Raw genomic sequence first — 18889 nt, forward strand, 5'->3', positions numbered from 1 at the left:
GCATTACTAACTCACCACTCTGGAAAACAACTCATAACATTTAAATTCCTAAGTCAGTAAATCTTGAATTGCCAATGCCAGCAAAAATCTTGTAGATGCCAGAGCTGTCGTGCTCTTGTGAGAGGCGTTCCCCCCCTGCCTCCCCCCAGATGCCTCCTGCTGCCTCCTCTGTTCGGAGCAGCACTCGAAGGGCTTCCTGGAACGCGAGGCAAGGAGTGTTTTAATCCACGACATGCTGGAAACACTCTCTAGGAGCTGAGCGACTTCTGTAATGATTTCAGCGTGGTGTTTCAAAAGCAGAGACAACTTTAGGTCACCTCCTGGTCTCCCCCCTTCCTTCAAACCTTTCTTTTCCACTAATACTGGAATCCGTGGTATACTTTGTCAATTTCTTTAGAGCAAAGAATATCATTTTCATAAGCTGACAGACTTAATTTACAATTCCATTAAAATGCTTAGATTTGCCCCTGAAAATGAAAATTGGTAGGTTATTCTTCCCATCCATTTCTCAAATCACAGCTGCTGCAATTCTAATAGCAGTCACATCCTAATTTAAGTTGCTGAATGAAAAGTAAACTTTTGAAAAATATACAATACAGTGGAGACTGTGATCAATGGTCTGTATTTGAATTATAAGCTACAGTATCCATATTTCAATCTTTTAAAATTACTTTATCTAAATGCATTTAATCACCGTTTACATATATTAATGTATTTAAGCTGCTTAATCATAGGAAGAGTTAGCCTTAGTAAGTACAATAAATACAAATCTGCTACAAACTCTTCAAAATCATATCTCATAGAAAACTAAATGCTGGCTGCTCAAGTCATGTTTGAAGCAGATGTTAATCTTCAATTTGATAATCTGATTTATGGCAAATTAAACTCTTACATGAAAAGAAGCAATCTGCTCCCGGTCTAAAGGCTTTGTCACAGACAGCTGTCCTGAGATGGGGTTGATGATGAAGATGCCTGTTGGAGGTTGGTCGGCTCCTGGGCCAGTCACACTGTACCGTAGCGAGAGGCTTTTATCACGATCGGACCTAATCTACATGTCAAAAAAAGATAATATTTACATTAGTTACAAACAACCAATGGGCGTGACTGCTGCCAAGACGAACAGCAGCTCTTTTTTTTTTTCCATCTTTAAGTTAAACTCGTAAAAATAATTATTCGGGAAATGGTATAAAGTTAGTATAAAGTTTGAGGTTTTCAGCTGCGCTTTTTGTTAGAAAGTTGGTCCATGAATTTTCAGGAACGTAAAATTATCCCTCTTTATTTCTCATAATAGGATCAATTGTATTAAACCAAAACAAATAAGCATTTTTGCCTTAAACAGAATCATTTAGATCCTAGAGGAAACATATACTGTCATAAAACTACATAAGAAATAAAAAGTTTGTTTTGTTTTTTCCCCCCTTCTGTATCTTTTCAGAACAAAGCTATGGATTCTCTTCTGCTACTGGCAGTAGCCCTTTAGAAACTTGCCATTTTTGTTTAAAGACTGAACTTTGGTTTCTTCTTCCAAGGGAAAAGTTAAAGGGCAGTGCATCTGTGAGGCGCAGGTGAATCACCAGCACTGCTCATCAACAAAGCAGAGCAAAACTATATCGTAGCAACTTGGGCTAATGCTCTACCAAGTTCCAACAAACCCTCACAGAAGTTGGTCATGACCAACCAGTACCACGGTTGGAAGCCCTCTCCTGTGCTGGGCTCCTGACAATGGCCAGATCCGTGCTGCAGAATCCTATGGAGCAACTAGTGCCCTCACCCTGTCGCATCCTGTTTCCTCCTGCCTCCTGGTGCGCTCCTCCTCTCCCAGGTGGAAAACTTCAGTGCAGAAGACTAGAGAACTCCTGAACCACCAGAGATCCTCCTTAACCACTTAAGGAAGTTATCACAGCGCCTGCCACCCAAACCAAGGTCACCTTCCACCAGTACAGGAGGGACAGGGGCAACTTAAAAAAAAATAAAATAGAAAATGCAGCCCAGCCCAATATGCACAGAGGCAGCAACATAAATCAGCCCAAAAGACTCTGATAAACGTTTGGACTATGAACAAGACATCATTCTCTTCAAGAGCTCTCCAAGGGACACTGAAACCACATTTCTATTAACTTTCTTACCCTAACTAATTCCTGAGGAAAAGGTCCTCTGGAATTTTCTGGTAGGTTGATTGGAGGAATAACCCAGTCTCTCTTCTGCCTCTTCAGAGGGCTGCTGTGCTTGTATTGTTGCCATGGAAATACGATGTCTTCAATTTTCTTTTGGTCCGTTCCCAGGTACAAGATAAAATTAAGCACATGTTAGAATGAGAATTACTAGTAGACATTATAAAATAACTCAGATACAATTACATAATTGACTGAAAGGCTGTCTTTCCTCTGTGTTCATAGAATTGTTTTATTTGCGTTCACAGCGCAGAATGAAAATAACCAATATTATTTACAACTACACTGCAAAATTTTAAGAACTCCTTTTCTTTTATCCGTATTCAAGTTGGAGGAGAAATACAATTATAAACCATTTATAATGTGGCACTACTGTGTAAACTATTCTGCACTTTCTGAAGAGTAGTTAATATTTTGCAGAATTTAATAGTATGCCTTTATGTATTTCTCATTAGCTAGAACTTCAGTTCAGGTAATGTGCTACTGTACATTAAATTTAGATCTGGGTGTGCTAAAATATAATTTGAGTTCCAAGAGAAGTTTAATACATACTGGTAAGGAATGTCTCAAATATTTATGACCCTATTAAATCCCATAGAATTAATGCTGTAATTATTTTAAACCTATGTCAGCCATGATGGATGCAGTAGATGACCCACTTTACACATTGGACATTAATCTCTGCTGGGTGTCAACATTCCCTTCCTATTCCCTTCTATATCTGCACTCATTTCAGCCTTTGGATGCCAGCACACATATAGCCATGCTAGCTTGCTTAAAGGCGGAGACAGGGCGACAGAAACTTTTTCCAAATCTTTTAAGAGAACGACTTTTAAAAAAAAAAAAAATCTAATCAAATAGAGTAAAAACAGATGCCCAATTGAAGGTCAGATTCCCCAACTCTACATTCTGCTGATGGTAAGGATGCCTGACCTGGATTTTTGGAAAGAACAGGGCATGCCCTGGCATAACAAAGCATCTGCTCTTTTACTACACTTTTACAGACAAAATGACAACATTACCTTTGTTAAAAACATGCTGTAGAAGATTTAAAACAATCATCAAGTAAGCAAACAAAAAAATGAGGATTATACAGCTTTGGTCTCCAGTGTGTTCTTGGGAAAAATGTCTTCCATAACTACACTGTCTATTTTGACATTATGATTAAATCCTTAATGCATACCTATTACAGGTACATTCATCTATGAATACCTTTTGTTCTTCATTTGTAAACTAACCACTTTATAAAAGAAGGTAAGAAACAGCAGGCAGCAAGTAATATAACAGAAAAAGGTAGTAGACCTAATATTGCTTTCCTAAAGTAAATGCATTTTTATTTGTATATTGCTAGGTTTGATTTTTGTACATTTTTAGTACATGGTTTATCCTATGCCAGCTTCCAGCAGAGGGAGACTATCTTCCTTACCAAGTAGTGCTGGAATCATGAATAATTTACAATCTACAATTTCATTATGAAGGGACAAGACAAAGCCAATATTCCCTGCCAGAAATGCTTTCCTACTACTGCTGTAAATCTACAGCTCCCATCTAATAAACGTGACTGATGCATTCTAGCACAAATTTGTTTATTTTGTGGTTATATTTAACCGCTCGAATAAATACTATAATACTTTCAAGCAATTTAAAATAAAGAAATGACCATGTCTGACTTAAATTCAGATATAAATCTCAAACTATACAAACAAAAAGCTCAAACATAAATGAATCCTATATATTTGAACAGGCATGCTTTTCCATGCCTTAGCAAAGCTACAGAATAACAGGCTATAAAAACGTTCTTCCTGAAGCTCCGGCTTTGCATACACTTGTTGTCCATTAATAAAATGCTTCATGGAGAGGTACATGACAGACAGGATCAAATCCCTATTTTAAAGCCTTTTTGCAGAGATATGTTTCTACAGGGAGCGTTTAGCTTTTGTTTTACCTTTTCTGAAGGCCCTGCGAAGACTGGTTCAGGGGTTAGCTTCACTCTCATTTGCCATTCTTCCTGGGTTTCCTTGTCTTGAGCAGACACGACAAACTCTGTGGGCTCTGCTGAAAGTTGAAAGCTTCTCTCTGCATAGACCACACCATCTTCACCTACTCTGAAATCTTCTGGCTCGCTGCTTCCAAAGTGTATTTTTTTGTTTCCGTCACAGCTTCGAAACCTCACTGTAAAATAGACACAAAAAAACAAAGAATGAAAAATGAAAAAGCAGCCCACTTGAACTCGGTGTGACATAAAATGCATTAAGAACAACTATTCAAAAGCAGAAAGACTTAACTTGTTGCTCTTATTATCACATGCAATTATGAGTTAAGACTTCACTTTAGGGGTCAAGTCCACATAACAACGATACCCTTTTGTGGACTGCTAGGCAGAGGGGAGTTTTTAACCCCAGATACACTGATCTCCCAAATACACACCCCTTCTCCCCAAAGAAAACCAGTTGCCTCCATGTCTTGCTCTATGTTTCAGTTGGTTTCCAGTGAAACAGCTGCAGGGATTTGTACTTCAAGTCTCACAAAAAAGATCCAGTCAAGTCAATTCATCAAAAGCACTCAACAAATTTAATTACGCTGCAACCATAATTGCAAACACAACCATGCTTCCAGCTCCTTCTCTGCCAACGAGGGTAAGGCAGAAACCCAGAAGCCCGTTAAGAGATTAACTTCTGTGCCCAGCTCAGCCTGTGATTCAGCTGTATTATCTCAGGTAGGTCATTTACGAGTTTAGGGCCTGAGTTCCTCATCCCTCACCTACAAGACAAAGGCAGCGGTAAATATTTACCTCACAGAGAAAATCTAAGTTAAACACTTTTTTTTTTTTTTAAGCTACTTCATGTACCACACATGTCCATTTATCTGCTTAAGAGTTACTCATTCTTGTTTAATTCCCGCTCTCCTTCCTTTTGTCCTGTCTGAAAGACTCGTACTGGAACAAGAAAGTCAGGAAAACTGATTGTATAGATAATGATGTGAAGTGCACGAAACAGAATTGATAACAGGTTGCTGCTTTTTTTTACCCAATTGCTTTCGCTACCACTTATCTTCTGGGTTAGTGCAAATAATAGTAGGTAAAAAATGAAAGTGTGCTTTTATAACCAATGATCGCTCTTTAATGTTTCCAAAGCATTATGAAATATTTTGATTGTATGGGCAATAGAAGTGCAAAACATCATTACGAAGGTTGTGCTGAAACGCACATAGTGAAGATGAAGATGAAATGAGGCTTTATGCCTCATTTCAGTTATTGGGCTTTTTATATTGTGCTAAACCATGCACAAACTATTTAGCTTCAAAACCTAAAGGTCCCTCTCAAGAAAAATCACTACTAAATGCCATACATCATATGCTTTCTTCTGTAATGCACTGTTTTCAGGAAGGTACTGAGAAGAATCATACCTTTTTGTATTTGAACTTCAAGGACCAAGCTGATGTTCAGATGACATATAAAATTTGTTTCCTTACTGCACCCTTTCAGTTATCCAGAATACCTACCCCTTTTGCCCTCTCCTGACAGAAAAGACTGTACAAAATACTTCTTTGAAAGGGTCCATCATGTACAAGAATGAGATAAAGCACAGCACTCCTCAAAATAAATAACAAAACATCAGTCTTCTTAATACTGATCTTGCTGGGCTGGGCAGGGATACTGCTCTTTTCAGGTGGCTCGCGGACTTTGAAGGTCTCCTTCCATGAAACACCAGCTTCATCTCAGGTAGAAGATCATGCCATGTCCCACAGAGAACTGAACCCAGGAAGAACAAATCTGCCTGGGTAAAAAGCTGAAACCTCACAGCTAGGGCTCCTCCTGTGGCCCTCCTTGTAGATGTTGCCTCAGGTCTTCCTCATTAGCAGTGAGAGTGCTTTGCTGAAATGCTAATAAATACTCAGCCCCTTGCATTGGCTGCTCATGGCTTGGATGGGCATATGCTTCACTGGGTAAAAAAACTGACTGGATGGCCAGACCCAGAGAGCTGTGGTGAATGGAGTTAAATCCAGTTGGCGACTGATCACAAGTGGTGTTCCCCAGGGCTGGAGTACCAGGGCCACTTCTACTTAGTATCTTTGTCAACGACCTGGACAAGGGGATCAAGTGCACTCTCAGTACTTTTGCAGATGACACCAAGTTGGGTGGGTGTGTTGATCTGCTTGAGGGTAGAAAGGCTCTACAGAGCGATATGGACAGGCTGAGGCCAATGGTATGAGGTTCAACAAGGCTAAGTGCTGGGTCCTGCACCTGGGTCACGACAACCCCATGCAGCGCTACAGCCCTGGGGAAGAGTGCCTGGAAAGCTGCCTGGTGGAAGAGGACCTGGGAGTGTTGGTTGACAGCCAGCTGAATATGAGCCAGCAGTGTGCCCAGGTGGCTGAGAAGGCCAACAGCATCCTGGCCTGTATCTGAATAGTGTGGCCAGCTGGACTAGGGAAGTGATCCCTAGTGAGGCCCCACCTCGAATACAGTGTTGAGTATTGGGCCCCTCACTACAGGAAAGACACTGAGGTACTGAAGCGTGTCCAGAGATGGGCAATAAAGCTGGTGAAGGATCTAAAGAACAAGTCTTGTAAGGAGCAGCTGAGGGAACTGGGGCTGTTTAGCCTGTAGAAAAGGAGGCTGAGCGGAGACCTTATCACTCTCTACAACTACCTGAAAGGAGGTCGTAGCAAAGTGGGTGTTGGTCTCTTCTCCCAAGTAACAAGCAACAGGACAAGAGGAAATGGCCTTCAGTTGTGCCAGGGAAGGTTTAGGTTGGATATTAGGAAAAAATTCTCCACAGAAAGGGTTATCAAGCACCAGAACAGGCTGCCCAAGGAAGTGGTTGAGTCACCAACCCTAGAGGTTTTCAAAAGATATGTAGATACAGGGCTGAGGGACATGGTTTCCAACCAAAATGACTCTATGATTAGTTTCTATAAATATATATATATATATTACTCTGTAGGCAATCCCTATTGGTCCTGAAGTCCATCCTACCTGCTCCATAAAGTACAACTGAAACTTCCTTTCCTATGGATCTACAGACTTACAGGTCTGCAAGATTTGGAGAAGGTGAAAGAAACTCTGGTTTGCTGTTCACACAGGAGGAGAAAATGACATGCAGAAGCTCCAGCTCCCAGATGTTGACCAACCCATTGATCTCCACTCTTTTCAACACTGAGCCTTGTGGCTTGAGTCAGCTTACCATGACGGTATGCTGAAACGCAACAGCCAACTGAGGAAATGCACGATTCTAAGCCAAGGATATAAAACTAGCAGTTAAAACAACTATACCAGTGTGCAGAAACCATTACCACAGTCCTAATTCTGTAATCCTGATTAGCCAGCCTTCAGAGCTGGAGAGTCTGTATTATTTAGCACAAAAATAAAGAGGCATACAAGAAGAGTTTACTCAAAAGTCACTTTATCTAATGATTTAAGAACTTAATGACTGGACTACCGAACAGTGCTGCTCGTACTTCAGAGGCACAGACCACCCACACCCCAGGCATGGAGAAAGCTGGGCCTCCTCCAAGTGTCATCTCTGTTCACAAACAAAACTCTCAGCTAGAAACAGCTCACATTAAGAAACTACGGAAAAAACCAGCCAGCGATATGTCCCAAAGCTCTGTGCCTCTGCTGACCTCTCATCTCAGCTACAGCTGCTCTCTAAATCTGCTCTTCAGAAGAGTGCCTCGACCAAAAGGACGAAGAGTGAGGAAGATTCACCTCTGGCTCTTCTCAGACTAACTTCTGAAAAGTAGGGAGCGGGAAAGAGAATGAATATTAATCTAATCTTTGATCATTACTGTTTTTAAAGAAGCTGAATTTTAAAATTAATATTACAGTCATTATGGTCCAAAAGACTAAAATATCACAACAAGATTTTATAAAAACTGATTTCCCAACTATTGCAACGTAAGATATTAATTTTTAAGATATTCAAATTCATAAAGAAGAATGATTTCCCCCATCTTCTTACACATAGACTCCAGTAGCCAAAAAAAAAAAAAAAAAAAAAAGGGCAAGAAAAAAACCACCCTGCTGGCCACTTCATTGACATTCTTCCTCCAGGCAACTTTATATTAGGAAATTCAATGAAAATCCCTTTCCTTTGACAGCATCCTGGTAAAAATGTATAAAATTGTCAATGCTTTGTGAGACTTTTTCTCCCTTTGCAAGGAGCACACATTAACAAATTATAGTCAAGTATAACCATCCATAATTAAATTACCTTGACAGAGTACAGGTCGTGCAGTAGCTACTCTCCCCCCAACTGCATGGTTATCAGTCTTGTAAATTCGATTTAGATCACTTTGCTCCATTGTTCAGTGTTCAACCAGTATGAACAAAGAGTGATTTCTGACTGTGGGTTTTTAGGCAAAGATTTTTGCAAAAATGTGACAGGAAATATTTTTTTTTCACTGAGAATAATGACTGTTTATACCAACCATGTTCTTTCTAACAACAACATGTAAGGGAGGTATGCTTTCCAAAAATCATTTTCTGCTGACGGATCAGTAGTATGGATTATTTTCATTTTTAAAAGGGTTAACCAGACATACTATGTAGCATCTAGTCACTTTATATGCAATAGAAAGAGTAATCAAGTGTCTTATTTTACTGCTGTTTAGCAGCATTCTCCGCATAAACGATCAGATGTACCACGATCTGTAAAAACAACTCATCGATATTTCTCTTTTGAGTATCTTCTGCACCTTCTGAAATGCACCTGCTTTTTAAAAGATTTCTAAGTATATTATTTGAAACTGCTAGGAACTATTCAATCATAATCTGAAATATAACTATTTTGGCTTTATGACGAATACCTTCGGTCCTATCAGAACAGTAAGAAGCACACCAGCTTTGACGCATGGGAGTAAATGCAATTAGTTCAACATGCTCAAAATAAGGCCATGCACAAGGATTTACAAAAACAGGGTCTTTAAACAGAAGAAAAATATTGTATTTAGTATCAGCATATGATTATTATTAAACACTAGACCCTATGACTAAAGGCCATTAGTATCCTAATTTAGAAGTCTTTCCTTGTCCTAAACCCGAGACAAGTGTAATCTACTAAAAAAGAGAGAACCTCTGAGACTAAAACATTCTAAAATGAAAATCTACAGTTCCGTGGTATTAGAGCAAGCTTTCGAGTTAACACTCTTGCATGGAAGTAATTATGACATATGTATACACGTGTAGTCTACAAAGCGTTAAGAACTAAACATGCAAATAGATTTGAAGTGCACTAGAGAGCTACGCCACTCATACTCAGGTCTAACGAGATGAATGATTCAGAGTACCTACAAAATACATGTACCTTATGTCCCTTACTAGTAATCTTCAATTATCCAGAACCATTTCTCAGACAATAAAAATCCTTTTTCAGCCACTGATGTTGGTCTGCACTCTTTGACAATCTGTTTCTGCTCTTTTTATCTTTGGCAAATAACATCAGAATTACTTGACCCAAGGACTGAGCACAGAATGACATAACAGGCTGCATTACTAACATCATTTTTTTTGTGAAAATATTAATGTACGATACAGAATATTAATACAGAATGTTCATTACTCACTTTGCTCCCAAGACAGATGCATTGAGTTTGCCATCTGGATTTCTGCACTTTGCAAATATCCAATTCATTTCTAGATAACATCCGCATGTATATAAGCAAACAAAAAAAAAAAAAAATGTATTTCCTTCTGTAAATTTGCTGGAACAGTATTACTCCTCTTGAATGCTACTCTCAATGCCTAAGCACCAACCTCAAGGCTAAGACTCACTTAGAGGACATTATGGAAATTGCAACAACATATGCACTCCAGCAATACAGTTAAGAGTGTGTATCATAAAATGGAAAACCCGGGCATATTTAATCCACTCAGGATCACTCTGCAGCAGATAAAATAAATAGAATAAGAAAGTAGTTTACATACAACTACCTGCCAGATACCGGTTTTACCTTTGACAGAATGAGAAATTATATGGAAACATTGTGCTTGAACTGTCTAGCTTCTGTATACTTAATATCTGAACACTACCTTCTCCAAAAACATTCTGTATTTAACAAGTCTTCCTACTTTTCAGAGAGAGAAACTGTTGAAAACTACACTAAAACACATAAAACCCAACACTAACTACTTTATAAATTAGTCATTTATTCAGAGTCTGTAAGGTGATCTGTTATTCCTACTAACACAGTGCACATGCTCCTGTTTCAGCTCATGGCTTGTTGGAGTGGCATGTCACCATGAGACCTCCTTTACAGACAACCTTCAAGAGAAGTACTGACATCATGGTGGACTGTTATAATCACAAAGAACTGAACTACATTCTAACTTGCTTTTTCCATCACCAGCAGCACTTTTAAAGTCGATCTCACTTTAGAACTTCCTGAGACCAGCTTAAAAGCATGATTTGATTTTTGATTTTTTGGTACATGGCAGTCTACAGCAGCCAGGAAAATGTCTTGTTCTCACCTCTAAGATGAGAAAATTAGCTACAGAAATTGCTGACGCAAAATAAATATGGGAGATAATCAGGTTATTTTAGACAATGGCATTTTCCTATCTGCAATATAATTCAGTTTGTCATTATATCCTTTAGAGATGCTTCAATACACCACTGTTGTTTCTAATAGGTTCTTCTAGTCTTTTTTCTAATCCCCTTTCCTTTTCTACTTTTAGATTCATGCACTGTAGTTTATCCCATACTCCAGACCATCCAGAAAAATCTCAAAGCGCTACTCATTTTGAGCCTTTTTCGAGTAACCAACCTGTGACGCTTTAAAAGAAAGCTTGGCCGTCAAAAGGCAGCTGCTTACCACTTTCTGAAAAGCAAGCCTGCTAATTCAGTAATTGCTTTTGAAAACCTCTGCCTTTGTGCGGGGCGCTGCGTTCTGCCACCCAGCCCACGCCGTGTAGAAGGCTACTTCAGTGGGGCACATGAAACCAACTGGAGTTTTGCCACTTATTAAGGGCCAAATATGGCCATTTGCTTTTAATTCCTATTTTCGCTTGACTTCACAAGCTTTACAACGCGGTGCCAAGTGAAAACCAGGCTACGAAGCCCACAAAAGGGGAAAAAAAAAAAAAAAAAAAGTCACACCAAAAAGTTTCAACCGAGATAAAACTGGGGATACATTCAAGCTATTTACCAGCTTCAGGTGTTTCACGATCTAACCTGTAGCAGCTTAACTTTCCGCACTTCCATGCTGTGGTCTTTGCTTAATAATTTGTCTATTCAGTTAGGAAAACGATAAATAAAAGGAAAAGTGATTTGCAAGAGTAATGGTTTAATTCATACTGTACACTTATTTCATTAGCTGAAAGCAGTTCCAACGTGATTTGCAGCAGGCATTAGGTAAAACCTATTACTAATATATGACTTTACTCTATGGAATTAAGATGCTAAGTGAGTAGTCTACTGCAGAAAAGCTGTAAAGTTGTATAAGAAGTTGTATGAAAAGCTGGTAAAAATACTTTGTGCTGCTTACTGCATCTGATGTTCATTCAACGCAATTCTCTTCCCTGCCCCACTCCCCAGCCTGCCACTTACAGAGAAAAGAACATGCACGTTACCTAAAACAACACACTTTTGAAGCAATCTGGCAGTCTACACAACAGCAGGTCAGTGGACATAGGCCTCCCTCTCCCTACTTCTGCAGCATGCATTTTTCATTCTTAATTTGTACAATTATATTTTGAGACCTTTTCAAGTACTTTGCTGCAGGGTGCAAACAGGAAATATTAAAGCCCAGCGCATACTCCGTCCTAAATTAGAGGACTGCTTCCTCATAAACCCAACTAACTCAAACACTAAGGTCTATTTTTAAAGTATATTCTTTCGCAGGTAGCTATCCGATTCTTGCATTCACAGTGAAAGACTCGCACAGTTCTTTAATAAAATGCCATCTAGTTTCCAGTTCCCATAATCCTCTTTGTTTACAGAACAAAGTCCTAACAGGCATGCCAGAATGAAAATGGGGATAATGTTCTTTCTATTCGATGGAAATGCCTCTGCAGCTTTTCAGAACGGGAATACCAGCCATCAGCAAAACACAGGACTGGTATCTCAAACAGAGTCCAAATTATATCTGATTCACTGATCCTTTTCAGCCCTTGCCGCTACCACTCACTGACACAAAGATCTTCTGCGCTTTGACACCCCTTTTGTCTTTATTTTAGAAAAAATAAAATGCAGAAAAAGAGAATAAGCATCTTCGAGCAGGGGAAGTACTTTATTTCGACAACTGCTTTTGTTTTAAAACACTTAAAGGTTTCTTTCCCTTCTCCTCTCCTCTGCATTGTTTAAGGCAGTTTCACTATAGATGAGCCTATAGGCCCCCGCAGAGTTCTGCGCCAGCTTTTTTTCCTAAATGATGCTAGCTGAAAGAAAACTCAGTAATAAATGTCATTTCTGTACTCTGGAGTACGCAGCGCACCTTTAATACTTTCCCAAGTATATCAATCTACACAGTAATAAAAAGAAGGATTAAACACTAATCTCTTATACCCATAATGCATCAACTGACTACACCTGCTAAAATCCAATTTGGTAATTAAAAAATATATCTACTGAACAGTCAAACCAGGAGAGACTACAGCAAAAGTACTGTCTCTGCAGATAGCTAGCAGAAAACAGTTTCAAAATTCAGGCACTTAACACAAACCTATTTTTACCTCTGTTCATTTTTATGTGACCTTAAGCAGCGTAAGAAACAAATACCTACAATTATGGTGCAGCAATTAAAGGGCAGTTTTATTGCTACAGTAATGACTTAAATATCTAGTAAAAACTAGATAAGTAGCTTTGCCTTTTAGTCTATCTTTAGAAAACACAAAAAAAGGTTAGCTTTTCCTTTTTTTCTCCTCCCCTTTGTTAGCAGTAAGGAGGGTGAGAACAGAGAGTAGAGGCTTTTGTATCTTCTCTTTGCTAACTCTTCCTGGCCCAAAGTCCTTCTAGGCTTCAAGTTTCATGTTTTTTTTCCTAGCTCTTTTTTCTTTCTTTATTCCTCCTCCTCCTTCACCCGTTCTCTAGGTGTTCTGTTTTCTAGATTTTTATTTTTTTTTAAACTTACTTTATTCCCTGATGCTCCCATTTTTCCTGCCCCTTCTTTTCAAACTGTGCTCCTGACCCAGGTGGGGAGGTGCCAAAGCGTCACTGATTTCAGGCTGAGAACCCAGGCTGCAGCTCAGGCCTCAAGCACACCTAGGCAGAAAGAGCCTGTCACTAGAGGGCTGTCTTTAAAGAAAATAAACTAATGAACTAAATAAATAATAATGCAGGCTCCTGGAGTTTCTGTAAAGAGCCAGGACTTGCTGGAATACCAAACGGGCTCGTACTTTCAAATGAGCTGATGATCTGTTTCACCAATTCAACCGGTCAGCAGTTTTCCATGGTGGCTTAAGCTCCCACACTAAGAAGGGTTTAGGAACAACAACAGAACGTGCATATATCACATTTAGACTGTCATGGGAGAAGGATGCATATATCCCATTTAGGCTATGTGTGACATTTTACCATGAAAAGAAATAAAATAAAATGGATTTTTCTCATTAAGTTACTGCTCAGGCAGAAGCAGTAAGTGTATTTGCATTGCACTGCAACAAACAAAAAATTCCTAGCTCTGACAAAATGGCAGTGATCCTGCCAACACCCCTGCTTTCCATTCAAAAAAAAAAAAAAAAAAAAAAGTGTGTTGAAGCAGATGCAGGACCATTTAATATTCTGCATTCTGCTGCATACCCCAGGATACCACCCATCACTTGGGAGCACGTTTTGCAGCCCCTTCCAGGTGGCTATGGATGCAGCAAGGGGACGGTTTTCCCTGAAGTTCCTCTTCAGCTTCACAAACCAGCACAAAGTTGAGTGTGATGACCCTCCACAAACATCAGCGCTGCTTTTCCTCTTTCTGGCCTGTCCAATGCTCTGGTGGCGTTTGTCACTCCCCTACAGGTCATTCCTCTGGGCACACCACGGTCTAATTTTCCAAAGCTGCAATTATTTTTTTAATGACTTTTAAATGGTCCTTAGTCATCCTTGAGTTACCGCGGCAGCTCTGCGTGCCACTTTCTTCCTAAAAGATGAATTCTGTTATCTCCAGGGGGAACTTGGAGAACCTCCCAGCCAGCAGAGCTGGACATGGACACTGGGACACAACTGCACCAGCGTCCCCATAGCAAACAGCAGGCACAGCCAACCTCAAAGCAGAACCACCCTATAATACAGGGGTGCTCATTACCTTAGCAAATGGATAATGGTGAAAAAAATATCCTATTTGCTTGAACACTGTACTTTGTACCAAAAACGGGCAAGAAACCTCCTAGTTGCCGAATGGGGTGGAAGAAGAGCAGAGACAGCCTAGCAGTATTTACACTGATGTGTTAGATAGCAATAAAAATCATAAAACCCGAGGATTAGACTATCACTGGATCATGTCCAGTAGGCCTCAGACAGAAAACTAGTTGCCATGGCAGCTTAATGTTATCTAGTCAGACCTCAGGTTTTTATTATTATTAAACACAGATATCTGACCTTAAAAATCAAAAAAGCACCTGGTGACTGGTGCAGGCTAGTACAGTGTATTTCACAGCCAGGCCACAGCAGTGCTTCCCGTAACAAAGCAGAGGAATGAAAAAGCGAAGGCAATATGCCTATCTCATTATAAGGGAGTACCTGCCCGTGAAAGTATTCTCTCTGCTATGTATAGCCTTCATCATTTAAAATGGCAAAGGTGACATGCTAACTAATCATTAATTACTTAATCATTAAAGAGGGGAAATACTAAGAGAACTGGCAGGAAAATGCTTAATTTCATATACCTGAAGGTACCTCTATCACCTGTTGCTTGTTATCGCATCTCTCTGAACACACCTCACATTCCCCCTAGATGCAATAAATGTGTGTAGACACTTTAAAAATAAATGAAGGACCACTAGCATGAGCCATCCTGTTTAAATGAATTGGAAAGGTATAGGGAATCATTTGACACTGCTGACCATAGAAGTTCACCTAAAACATTGCAACAGCATAGCGAAGCCTTAAGTTGTGTTCAGTCCTACACATAGCAGCAAAGAGTAGTACATATTTTACAGGCTTTTCCTCTTGAGCTAAATTAAGTACAATGAGCAGAAAGAAAATAATCCAGTGCTGGAATACTTTTTAGTGACTGACACTTAGTGGATGCTCCCGGATGATTATTCATTACTTTTATCTTCTTGGTTGATTACCTAAACCATATTCTCAATGAGATGGAAACAGTCCATCGTTGCAATGTTACCAAATCTCAACAGCACAAAAGGAAAAACAAAAATAGGAAGAGAAATCTGGCTTCTTTGGGCCTGAGCTATGGACTCATAGCTCTGACTTGAGTCTTTTCAAATTACTGTTGTATGTCATGGAAGGCCCACCTGGCTGGACTAAGTCAGAGAAACACTAGCTGCAAGCAGAAGTAGTATCATCACTTAATGTCTGACTGCACTACATAGTGCAAACTCTTTAAAACGACCAAGATGAGGTCACTTGCATACAGCTGAGACAGTTTAAGCCAAAATTCAAGCAATGCTACTTCCCTTCAAGGACAACACTTACCATTCTCCGCATATCCTGTCTAGGGATTACAAAATTACCAGGCTCAAATAATCCACTTAACTTCAAATGACAGTAATAAAATTGACGGGAGTAAAAAAAGGTGTTATGCTAGGAAAAAACACTGATAAGAACTGTTTTCTTTGCAAAACGCACACAAGCATGACAGCAGCACAACATGGTACCTGCGTTAATACAGGAAAGAAAAAACAAAATTAAAAAATCCTTGGATATAATATGCAGATAAATGAGAGGGATACAGACAGACTTCATTTAAGAGGCAACTTTCAATACAGCCACCACAAAATTAAGACATACTTTAGGATCCTATGCCAAGACAGCGCTGTGCAAATTTATGCAATTTATTCCAGGTGGGCACAGACAGAGACAGACCTGGCTGAGCAGCCTCTCGTTTAACAATCGTGATTCAGTCCCGTCACAGAAGAACAGAAAAGAAAAAGAACAGACATTCTGATATATTTGAAGATAGACTTCCTATGATAAATGCAGCATATTTTTTTTTTTGTCTAGACTTTCCTGTGGGCCTTGTGAGCGCAAAACACAAGACACTTGACATTCAAATTGTGTTAGATTGGAATAATGCCTGAAAATGGCAGGGGCTTGACTGATTGCACTAGAACTGAAAATTCTACTTTTAGCAAAGCCTAAGGATGGGAGCAGGATATTACCTTTCTGAACCCTTTTGCTGGTTTGAGCAGCTACATGAGCTTCGAGACCAAAGATTACAGTTATAAATATCGCAGTGAAAACCCTACATGCAATAATCGTTCCTAAAGGGAATCATTAGGATTCATTCCTGGATTTGGCAATTAACCTACTACTGTCTGAGTCAAGACTATTTTGCTGAGAAGCAGTGAAGTATTCTACTCTACGCAGCCTTGATTTTTCAATTATTAGTCACAACATCCAAAGTTTCTTAGTAAAGATTACACAGCCATCACCCTCCAAATGTCCAGACTGCAGAGTGTCCGGGGATTATCCCTACAGCAATCAGTACGAAAAATAGTAAATGAAAATAGTAACTTCTACATTTACATGAATTCAACATGGTGGTCCAAGCCATCCTGGGTAATGGAAAAATTCATTCAGTGCTAGCTTGCAGAATCAATGCATCACAAAAATGAAACTAAACTTGCTTTTAGAAACCCAAGTAGTGTCTTATTTCAATAGGAAGGCATTCCTTGCTTTGCTTACCAGAATACTAAATATTCCTTTCCAAAAGGAATCTGAGCAGAAAATCCCCATTGTAATAAACATTTCAACGGCTATTTCAACTGCCATCTGTATTCCTCTCAATTTTCCTCAAGTGTCTGAATTCCCCTAAAAGACACCTGTGGCATTCACTCATGAGAAAAAACATCTTTTTTCACTTCCTCTCCCCAAAAAACAATGCCAGGTTGCAAAGGGAATAAAGAAAGCCACGCTACACTTGCTATGCACTTCAGAAAATACTACCCAGTGTGTCCTACAGTAATGACCGTTGATGCAGAGATATTTTTCCTTAGGATAAGCATTATCATGAACATCTTGTACAAAGATCACCGAAACGCTGCACTTTGATAGCTAATATAAGCAGATTCATGATCTACCTAAATGATTGTGAAAGTTACTCATGGTAAAATTCTTTCCTTTGCTGGTGCATGATGTACAGTTCCTCTCCAATAAATCTCAGACAGTTACTATAACCAAGACACGTCTTGTATGCATATGAAAATGCTTTCGGTCCATAAATGCAATAGTTTCACCTATCGAGAGAAGACAAAGTCATTCAGCGAGACAACATACTGAATTTTCTGTTGAAACAAAACTGTAGAGCGTGAAATAGCAACCTGTCTTCAGATGTTCGGAGTCTGATGTTCAGCAGCAGCAGCTAAAACCACCCTCTCCTCCCACCTATGTCTGAGGGAATTGACAGTCATCTGCATGCAGGTCTGGCCAGTCGACATCCTGCGAGCAAGGACTGGAGTCAAACTCTGCAACACCTTTTAGGTTCTATTTCACCAGGGTTTAGGGCTGTGTTCTAGGAAGACTGGGTTTTGTTTTTTGTTGGTTTGTTGTTTTTTTTTTTTTTAAAAGAAAACGAAAAACAAAACCCAACCCAACCAAACCAAACTCCCCAAAATCACTCCTAAAACAACCACAAACAAAAAAACCAAACCAAGCCAAACCATCCCAACACAAAGCCACAAAACAACCCTCTCACACACGCACACCCAGAAAATTAAACCAAAAAAACCCACAAGGCTCAATGTTTTCTAGCCATTTCAAGTAACTTCAGTGCAGGTGTTGCACTCCACTACAATCTACTTTCTATTAAAATGTGCACACTGTAATCGGAGAATTGACCCATATCCACATCACCCTACCTCATTTTATATTAAAAGGCAAGGAATTCACAGAATCCCACAGAATGGCAGGGGTTGTAAGGGACCTTCGGAGATCATCTAGTCCAACCCCGCTGCCAAAGCAGGTTCACCTACAGCAGGCTGGATAGGAATGCATCCAGGAGGGTTTTTAGTATCTCCAGAGAAGGAGACTCTACAACCTCTCTGGGCAGCCTGTTCCAGTGCTCTGGCACCCTCAAAGTAAAGAAATTTTTCCTCATGTTGAGACAGAATTTCCTGTGTTTCAGCTTGTATCTGTTGACCCTTGTCCTGTCCCTGGTTACCACTGAGAAGAGTGTGACTCCATCGTCTTGACACCCACCCTTGAGATATTTATAAGTATTGATGAGGTCCCCTCTCAGTCTTCTCTTCTCTAGGCTAAACAGACCCAGGACCCTCAGCCTTTCCTCATAAGAGAGGTGCTCCATTCCCTTGATCATCTTTGTAGCTCTCCGCTGGACTCTCTTCAGCACTCCCATGCCCTTCTTGAACTGGGGGGCCCAGAACTGAACACAGTACTCCAGATGTGGCCTCACCAGGGCAGAGTAGAGGGGGAGAATGACCTCCCTCTCAGTTTGCCCCCAGGAGGAGCTCCCAATGAATACAGCCTGAGAGCCTGCAAACACGGGCTTGGTAGTTGTCCAAAAGGCACCATCCAGAGCATGAGTGTTCAAGGCCAGGCTGGATGAGGCTTTGAGCAGCCTGGTCTAGTGAGAGGTGTCCCTGCCCATGG

General features: G+C 40.0%; 1 protein-coding gene across 1 annotated transcript in view; it reads right to left on the reverse strand.

Moving 5' to 3' along the window:
• The window catches only part of CDH2 (cadherin 2), a 119674-nt gene that overhangs the window by 36313 nt on the left and 64472 nt on the right, over positions 1-18889 (reverse strand). The window contains exons 3-5 of the mRNA XM_074576893.1: positions 4117-4343; positions 2127-2264; positions 893-1048 (exon numbers count right to left, since the gene is read on the reverse strand). Of these exons, the coding sequence (XP_074432994.1) occupies positions 893-1048; positions 2127-2264; positions 4117-4343 (521 nt within the window). The remainder of the gene's footprint in view (positions 1-892; positions 1049-2126; positions 2265-4116; positions 4344-18889) is intronic.

Source organism: Larus michahellis, chromosome 2, assembly GCF_964199755.1.
Source record: "Larus michahellis chromosome 2, bLarMic1.1, whole genome shotgun sequence".
NCBI classification, from domain to species: Eukaryota; Metazoa; Chordata; class Aves; order Charadriiformes; family Laridae; genus Larus; species Larus michahellis.